Below are 10,107 nucleotides of genomic sequence, written 5' to 3'. Positions count from 1 at the left end.
GATTCCAGCACAGGTTTTTCCATAACTCCTTCCCCACGAGCAAACATTGCAAACTAGCACTGGTTTGTAACTTCAATACCCTCTGCAGGCCACCTGCATGTCAGAAGAAAACATAAACAACGCTTGCGGGCCCAGCATGGTAGCCTAGCAGCTAAAGTCCTCATCCCACACTCGCCAGGATCTCATATAGGCACCAGTTCTAATCCAGACAGCTCCACTTCCCACCCAGCTCCCTGCTCGTCATCTGGGAGAACAGTTGAGGACAGCCCAAAGCTTTGGGACCCTGAACCCACATGGGAGACCCAGAAGAAGCTCTTGGCTCCTGGCTTTGGATCGGCATAGCTCCAGCTGTTGCGGCTGCTTAGGAAGCGAATCATCAGACAGAAGATCTTCCTCTCTGTCTCTCCTCCTCTCTGTATATCTGCCTTTCCAATGAAAATAACAATAAATCTAAAATTAAAAAAAACTTGCATGAAAGGTCAATAGAAGTTTACAAATGACAGACTAATCCTGCGGTACCCAAAGCTGTGTTTGGGTTGGGCTTCAATGAATCCAATACTCACTTATTACTGATAGAACAAAAACCGATGTCTCTAATGAAGATAGTATTTGCAGAACAGCATTTCTTCTTAGCTTCAGAGACATGTGTCCACCCTTTATTAAACCGCATCTACAGTAATTCACAGGCACATCTTCAATGGACTAGAACTTGAGAAAACAACCCTCCTAGAAACAATGTTATGTAGCAGTTATATTGATAGCAGTTTATCTCTGGTGAGTCTGTGAAGACTGGTGCCTTATAATTTCTCCAAAATGCCTTTTTCTCAGAATGGTTACTAGAACAACCAAAACAGACAGCTGCTACAAGTTCCTTCATCAGCAACTATCTATAACAAATATTTTCTGGTTGGAACCTCTGGTAAGGCAAGTTACTCCATAGTTGGACACATCCTAGCTTTTTGTTCCATTCCCCTACCAATACTGTATATTCCTTTAAGATCCGAAAAAGAGAGAGAGAGACTAAAAAGGAAACAGTGTTTCCATGGAGAGCATGCAAAGTTGACATGGAAGGTGCATCAGCTGGAATTAGGAGAACTGGAACTTGGACTCAGGCCTTCTCTACAAGAGATGTGGGTATTCCAAGCTATGTCTTCATCCTTAGGTCAGATATCATCATTCTCTGGGTCTAGGAGCCTGTTGACTCTTCTGAAGCACTGAGGGAAGTGGGTGTGGCTTTTGTGACCAGGAGGTAGTTGACAAGCATTAACATCAGAAACTAAATTAACTGCCATACTAGGCAGTATTCTGCCCCTGTTGCTAACACCATGAACAACAGGTTCCTGTGCTGTGTGGCCATTTGCCTCTTGAGAGCCGGTGAGTCCTGGAACCCGGAAAGCATTCTTGTCACTTCCGAGATTCCAACTATAACATGTTTATTTATGACCTGTGCTTCATTCCCCAGATCTGCAGGCCCAGGCTCTATCTCTATTTGATCTCCTTTTGTTCCCTCTTAGACCTCAAAGATGCTGTGGTCACACAGTCCCCAAGACACAGAGTCTTGGGGATAGGAAAGAAGTTAACTCTACAATGTTCCCAGGACATGAATCATGTTGGAATGTATTGGTATCTACAGAATCCAGGATTTGGACTGCAGCTGATCTATTACTCGCTTGGTGCTAAGAGCACTGAAAAAGGAGATGTCTCTGAGGGATTTAAGGTATCTCGTGATGAAATAGCACATTTTCCTCTGACCCTGGAGTTTACCAGTATCAAGCAAACATCTACATACATCTGTGCCAGCAGTCAAGCCACAGTACTAGACAGCCACATCCTGTTTGCACAAAAACAACTAAAGCAAGGAATAAGGAGGACCCCACACTCAAAATGCTTTACCCCAACCAACAGAAGTCTCCTCTCAAGTTTACACTAAAGTCTCACATTGAATTTGATGTTCCTCACTTCCTTTTCCCATTCTCATTCTTGAAGAGATCCTGTCTAATTGTAATCAAAGTTTTTGCCCCTCATCAGTATTCTTTCTGGACCATAGCGTATTGACATAATGTGAACACTTTTGCCTTAGTCTCTTTGTGCTGCCACAACAAAATACTTGACACTGGGTCATCACAGCAGAAATTTAGTTCTGACAGTGCTAGAGGCTGAGAAGTTCAGGATCAAGGCATCAGTTTGATCTCAGGTAAGAACCCCTTTCACTGCTTCTGATCTGACACTTGAACATTGTATCTTAATGAAGGAAAGGCAGGACTCAAGGGCCTACAATAATTCCATCCATTCATGAGTGCTCCACCTCATGATTTAATTACTGCTCTCAAAATCCCAACTCTTACTCTATCTCAATGCAGATTGAGTTTGAACATGAATTTCAGAAGGCACATATTCAAACCATAGAAACTTTCTAAGATTAGCTTCACTTAACAGATGAAGACACAAAAAAAATTTCATGAAACTCAATTCTGTCCAATCAAGATAAGTAACACTCAGATTTACAGAGACACTTCAAAGATCTTTAAAAGGCTCACTTGGTGTTCAATCATGCTAATGAGGGAATAAGAATAGCAGAACTTTTTCAATGTGCAATGGTCTAATAGCACAAGACGTTGAAGAGATGAGAGAACCACTTATAGGTCATATGTAAACTCAGGATTGCATTGAGAGGAAATGCTATATTGTGTGCCAATGTGTGTGTTTACGATAAATAAAAAGCGTTTGTTTACAGCAGTTATTGAGGAGCAGGGCCTCACTTGAGTAAAAACTGATACAATTTTTAAATAAAAACACTTGGCCCTGAATAGACCAGAAACGGAATGGCTTGCTGAGTAGTTCCCCCAATGGAAGCTGTTGAATGACAATGAACTATATGGGCTTTCGATGACCATGTAAATACATCACAAGGAGTTTACAGGTTAAAACACCAACACACTGTCTCACAGCTCTGTGTGATAGAAGATTGGGATAGTGTGGGTGAATTCCTCTCAGGTAACAGACTCAATGTGGTTTGTAGATACAGTTGTAAGAACATAGTGATATTCCCTTCCTCTTCCCTGTGTTGCCCCTGTGGTCCTTCCTTTTCCCTTTCTAATGTCTGTTTTTAGTTTTTGAGATAAAATATTTTTTATTTGCATTACAGTAATAAAGCTTAATACTTCACTGAGTAAGGAGTTTAGCAAGTAAAATTAAAAAAAAAAAACAAGCTTAGCAGGAGTATAGAAAATGGCTACAAACAACAATTGAATGGAAAATGGCCATTTTATCCCACATACAATAAACTTCACAGTAATCACAGTTCATTTAAACTATAGTAGTTAGCCATTGATTTAATGTTCTGGATGTTTTTTAGATGTTGAATGTTTCCCCCAAATGCCCATGTATTAAAGACATGGTCCTCAGAGTGGGATTGTGGGGCATGCTCTGGAAGGTAATTCTCACACAGGATGGAGGTTATGATAGTCCAGTGTAGGCCTACCGTCCCTCTCCGCTTCCTGTCTTACCCATGAACCTTTTCTCTATACATACTCCACCATCAGCCATGGGCCCTCACTCAGAGCTAAAGCATGGATGGTGTCCTTTGAGCTCTAAGTCTCCAAAATTATGAGCTAAATAAACCTTTCTCTTTTATAACTTAAGTTTCTTAAAGTATTTCAGTAGAGTAATGAAAAGCTAAATAATGTACTACTCAACTATAATCTTCCAAATTGCAAAAAAGTGCTTCCAGCACTCCCTACTGAAGCAATTTTCAATGGTTCTTCTTGGTTTATGACACATAAAATCTAAATTTATTAGAATAGAAGGATTTTATGACTACCCTCTCAAAATTTTGAAAGGGAGGAAAATTACAGTAGTTTATCAGAAAAATACCATTGTATTACAATGTGAAGTTCTCAGTAGAGTTTAAGATAGTATCAAAAAGCACCTAGTTGTTCCTCTTTAGCCACTGATACCCTTTCATATTAAAACCAACAGAATTGGACCCTGAGGAGAACATATTTACTGTGCCGGTCATTCCTTTTAGCTTTCATATTTTGTTGTTCGCTATGCTGACCCTTGCTGGTACTGGGGGCCCTCTTCCAATGTTAACTGGTTTCTAGAGATAGTGAATGTCTTTCTCCGAAGTGTGCTCTTAACCTTATCAAACCAATTGATCTGCCACGCAATGTTTTTCCTTGGCCTTACATTCTGATTCACTATTCTACCTAATCATCCCTGGACCAGGTACCAGACATCTTGGGACAATCTTGTTTTCCCAAAAACATGCAGACTCCTTCCTCAGTGCTCCTTCCACATCTTTAAAATCCTCCATTTTAGCTAGCACCAAACTATAGTATTTGTTGGCATGATGAGCTTCCCATTGGCCTGCAAAACATCTGCAGTCAGAAGACATCCCTTTATATTATTACTTGCCCAGAATCTTCCACTAAGCATAATATACATATTTACTGAGTGATCAAACATAAGCAACATGGAGGACTGACATTAATTTTGTGTTCACATACATATTTTCAAGGTCTAAAATGTACCTCTCACTTAGCAGGTATTAATCACATGTCTGTTTAATGAGTAAATTAAAATTTCAGAAAATTTACAGGGACCAACTGCTTGGCCTGCTTCTTGCTTGTCCTCTCCCTAAAATTGTATTTCTTAAATTTAACCAGTTTTCAACATTACCTTTATTTATATCTAAGTGATTCTGATGGGTAGAACAATAACTCCCAAACTTATGCATGTCCTAATCATCAGTGCCTGTGAATATATCACCTTACGTAACAAAGAAAGTTAGGTTTATAGATGCAATTAAGTATATTAATGAGTTGACCTTGAGGTAGGGAGAACATTTTGGATTATTCATGTTGGACTCTGTCTAAATATGTGAGTTATTTAAAAATGACCATGATCAAATGGAGCAGAATATAAAGCTAAAATTAAACCATGTATCTACAGCCAAACAAATTTTTGACAAAGTTATCATCACTGTATCATGGAGAAAGGACAAACTTTTGTAATAAATGTTGAAAAAGCTGGATATACACGTACCGAACAATGAAACTAAGTCCCAGTCTCTTACCATCTGCACAACTCAACTCAAGATGCATTGAAAACTTCAATGTAAGGGCTAAAATTATTTTTAAAAACCTTATAGGGGAAATACTTCAAAATATTGATACAGCAAAGACTAAAATAGGACTCCCAAAATTGCAGGCACAATTTAAAAAAAACCTGAGAAAATGTCAAATTAAAACCTCTTTCATGCCAAATAAAACAATCAACAGAGTGAAGAGATAATCTATAGTATGGAAGAAAATATTTGCATACTAACCAGTGGTTGGATTACTATCCGATATATGAAAGAACCTCAAAATCTCAATAACAAATAATAGTGATCTGCTTTTTAAATGGACAAATTATCTAAATAGATATTTCTCAAGATACGCAGTTTACAAATACATGAAAATTTTCTCAACATGACTAATCATCAAGGAAACATAACTCAAAACCACAATGAAATATGACCTAAACCCAATTATAATGGCTATAATTTTAAAAAAAAGTAACAAATGCTGGAGATCAGGTAGAGAAGGTAGAAGAAAGGGAATTTTTATATGCTGTTAGTAAATCTAAATGAGCACAGCTACTATGGAAATACCTTGAGATACTAAAAATACAACTACCATATGACCAAGCAATCCCACTACTAGGCAATATCCAAAGGAAATGAACATGTTATGTTAAAGAGATCCCTGCACTTCCATGGTCATTGCATGACAATACACAATAGCCAAGCAATGGAATCAGCCAAGGTATCCATCAAAGAATGAATAGATAAAGAAATGTAGCACATATGCACAATTAAACATTATTCAGTCATAAAAAACAATGAAATCCTGCCATTGGTGTCAGCATGGACAGACCTAAAAACATAATTTTGAAAGTTAAAACATATAGGTTTCAGAGAAGAAAAGAATGGAATCATGGACTAAATATAGTGGAGGAAGGAGACAACTGCTAGATAATGGTTACTAAAACACAATCCGACTAAGCAAATTAATTCTGCTATTGCATAGTGCAGAAACATAATTATAGTTGACAACTATTTATGGATACACCGAAAATAACTAGAAGAGACTGAAATTTCCCAACACATAGGAATTATACATGTTTGAGTAAGTAGAAATGCATCATACACGCTTTACACACTACTCAAAGGCACTGAAATGGCATACTGCATACACACGTGCACACACATACACAAATATTATCTATTAACTAACTTCTGAAAAATAAACTGCAAAAGGAGTGGCAATGGTCACAGTGATGTGATGTGAGAACTCAACCGGCTCAGACAAGCTCTGCAGATGGAGAAAGCAGGTCAAACAGTGATGATGGTCTCTAGGAGATGGGAATAAACTCTCCCCCAAAGCCTCTGGCAAGGAACACAACCCTGCTGCTCTTTGGCTTCAACACATATGACCTGTGTTTAACTTCTAATGCATAAAACAGTGTGATAGCATGCAGTGCTGATTTAAATCACTTGGTTTGTGGCAATTTGCTGACAGTGGCAAAGGAAATGGTTACAGTACTCTGTTTCCAAGCAGCTGAATATAGAAGGCTGATACTGAAAGTCGCTCAGGGAAATAGCCTAGAATGAGGCCAAGGGATATGTCCAGGAGTTTGGTTCAGATGCTGGCAATGACTGCTTTCAGCATGCTCCATTTTTGTAAATGCCTCATCTTCTTGGAGTGTCCCAGCAGAGAACTCCAAAGGCCTCTCCAGCTCCTGGAGGGACTGTGCCCCTAGGGGAAAGGTTAGTCAGGCTTGGCATCAGGGCCAACATAGCATACACCCACCTCTGCTAAGTAGGTTGGTGCCCTGAAGGTGCTGCTGCCAAGGCAGGCAAAGTGGTTGTGACGAAGGACACAGGAAAACAACCCTCTGAATAGCAGATGAGAGTCTGTCCTTGTTGCTGTGCACGGCAGAGAGGAAGCCCACGCACTCTCCAGCTTCCCACCCACCAAAGGAAGCACACTCATTGAAGGCGTCTGGCACAAGCCATGAACACAATGTCCTCAGGTGAATTGCCTCATGGCAGCTCTGTTTCTGCATAAAGCGTTTAGGAAAAGACACAGCTTAAACATGGGCAGTTCACAAAGCATATCCATTGAGGATGAAAGCTTAGAAAATGAGAATATGGAGAATAGTATTTGCTGTAGTTTAAGAAGCCAATCTGAGGGGCCCGGCGGCGTGGCCTAGCGGCTAAAGTCCTCGCCTTGAAAGCCCCGGGATCCCATATGGGCACCAGTTCTAATCCCGGCAGCTCCACTTCCCATCCAGCTCCCTGCTTGTGGCCTGGGAAAGCAGTCGAGGACGGCCCAATGCATTGGGACCCTGCACCCGTGTGGGAGACCTGGAAGAGGTTCCTGGTTCCCGGCATCGGATTGGCGCGCACCGGCCCGTTGTGGCTCACTTGGGGAGTGAATCATCGGATGGAAGATCTTCCTCTCTGTCTCTCCTCCTCTCTGTATATCCGGCTTTCCAATAATAATAAATCTTAAAAAAAAAGAAGCCAATCTGAGTACAAATATACATTCAGTTTGGCAGAAATTGCTGTAATCATGCATAAGCAACAGGAAAAAAAAGGATAAAACTCTGAAACACAGCAGAAAAAATTTGTAACAGCTCCTGCTGTTAACATCAGAGTCATACAACTAACCTACAAATACAGCCAGTCTTGCTGGGGAGATTCACCCACAGCACACGGGGGCAATAGGAGAAGAGGGTACTGGAGAATAACAGGGCAAAGAGGATGCAAAGTCTGCCCTAGGTATGGAAATTAGAGCCGTCAGGAAGAGAGTGTCTGTAAAAAAATGTCAAGATGTCAAATTGTGAAAACAGAAGATTCATCTTCATGTCTAACACCAGCATACAAAGCAATCTGAAGTGGTGTTTGAGCGTGCGGAATTCACAATGAGAGATGGAGAGTCACTTAATAGCTTTCAGGTTTCACATTTACAGACTGAAGTATTAAAAACAGCTCTTAGAACTGAGGTGAGGTTTTAATGAAATAATGTGTGAACAGTTCAACACACGGACTAGCCCTGAAATAACACTCCAAACAGATTGTAATTGAAGCAGTAGTAGAGACTTGCTACATGCCTAGAAATGGTTTAATTGCTTCAGTCTCATAATGGTCATAACAGATCTGCAAAGGTAAGTCCTTTCATTATTCCTGTTACACACTGAATTAGGGACAAACTCATACGATGAAGTCCTACACTGCTTTTGGCTATATTTAGATAACGTATTTGGAGATGGCATATTTAAACAGGAGATTGAGCTGAGATCATGGCAGTGGGCTCTATTCCAATAGAACTCATGTCCTTATGAGAAGAACAGACCGCAGACCAGCACAGAGGGAAGATCACATGAACTTGCTAGGAGCAATAACCATCTATAAGCCAAGGACAGAGTGAGACCTCAGAAGAAATTATCATTGTTGAATTTATCTTCCTAACAATTAAGAGTCGTCTCTTTAGGAAATCAAACTATATCAAAAACATGTCAAAATACAAAAGAACAAACTCTTTTTGCACCTTCTTCCAAATCCAAATCAGCATATAAAACTTGCTTTAACTAAACCTGAGACTTTAACCTGTTTGTGGCCACTGGCTTTTCAGGCAGATGTTTAGAGAACTCAGGGGAAACCAGTTTGCTGTTTCCTGGCTCAGGGAACAAGATCCTTGTGGCTTTCACAACAGCTTCCTGGTAGACTCTGTCATCAATTTCTGCATCCTGCTGGAAAGAACTAATCCAAGTCCCAGTAACATAGTGTCTGCTCAGGGAGACAGAGAGGAAGCTGTGCTGGGGTGTTTTCAAACTATTAATCTGATGGACCATTCTGGAATCTGTAAAATCTAGGGTTTGGGGCAGAGTTGACTGGTAATTCCCCTGAAATTGGCAGCTGTGAAGACAGGGTTCTAGATGGGTACAGTCTAACAATAAAATAGGAGATTGTCCCTGCCCACTCTTGGATTTTCCAGCATTAGCCAAATGTCTGAATCCCCTGTGTCTGCAATTTGAATGCAGCTACATCCTCTCTGAACAAATGAAAAAAATGTAAGATGTGCAGGGACCCTGCCCCCTGGGCCTTTTGAGCCACTCCAACTCTCCAACTGAAGGAAGACACACACACACACACACACACACACACACACACACACACACACACGATGCAAAAAGTGGCTGTGTTTTTCATTACTACCCCTACCTTTACAACTCTTAGCCCAGTAATTCTCTTGGCACATCTTGCCATGCACTTTTGCTCTTGGTCATTGTATTAATTTTCTTTAACTATCTTGCAAATTAGCACGTGTGTGTTGACTTGAAACTGACTTTTACATACTAAAAGCTCAACACAGGTCTCACCTGACTAAATTCAAGATATTGGCAGGATTATATTTCTTTCTGATGGTTCTACTAGAGAATTAATTTCCTTGTCCTGTGTCTTCCCTATCTTAAAAGTTTGGAATGTCCCATCTCTCTGATCCTTCTATATCCTTCTTCTCTACTCATATTCTTTAAAAACATATCTGGAAAGACTGATATTGTGGTACATCAGATTAGGCCATTGCTTGCAAAGCCACATCCCTTATTAGAGCACTGCTTTGAGTCTTGGCCGCTCTACTTCTAATCCAGCTTGCTGCTAATACTTGTTCCAAGGCAACAGAAGATGACTCAGGCATGTGGGACCCCGCTACCCAGGTGGGAGACCCAAATAAGAGTTTTAGCTTCCTAGCTAAGCCTGGACCAGCCCTGAACCCTTGAGGCTATGCAGGGAGTGAAATAATAAATGGAAGATCTCTTTCATTCTATCTATCTCTCTAATTGTCCCTGTCTTTCAAATGAATAAATAGTTCTTTTTTAACAAATATGGCTAAGAAAGTTTCACTTTTAAAGACCTATATGAACAGATCATCAGAACCCATAAGCCCCAGATAACCCAGGTTTCTCTGTCTCAAAGCCAGTTGATTAGCAGCCTCAAGGGTACCTGCGGCCTCAATTTTATTTACTATCTCATTAAACAGGCTCAGAAGGTAGGGC

At 40.3% G+C, this 10,107-nt stretch overlaps 1 gene segment (V, D, J or C); it reads left to right on the top strand.

Annotated features, from left to right (window-relative positions):
• Nucleotides 1-1,299: 1,299 nt before the first annotated feature.
• LOC131483330 (T cell receptor beta variable 6-6-like) lies at nt 1,300-1,930 on the top strand. The segment is given in 2 exon segments: nt 1,300-1,374; nt 1,515-1,930. Coding segments are annotated over 2 exon segments (465 nt in total).
• The last annotated feature ends 8,177 nt before the right edge of the window (nt 1,931-10,107 follow it).

Source organism: Ochotona princeps, chromosome 25 (genome assembly GCF_030435755.1).
Source record: "Ochotona princeps isolate mOchPri1 chromosome 25, mOchPri1.hap1, whole genome shotgun sequence".
Lineage (NCBI taxonomy): Eukaryota > Metazoa > Chordata > Mammalia > Lagomorpha > Ochotonidae > Ochotona > Ochotona princeps.
Note: the sequence above shows the minus strand (reverse complement) of the source record. Positions and strands in the feature narration are given on the sequence as shown.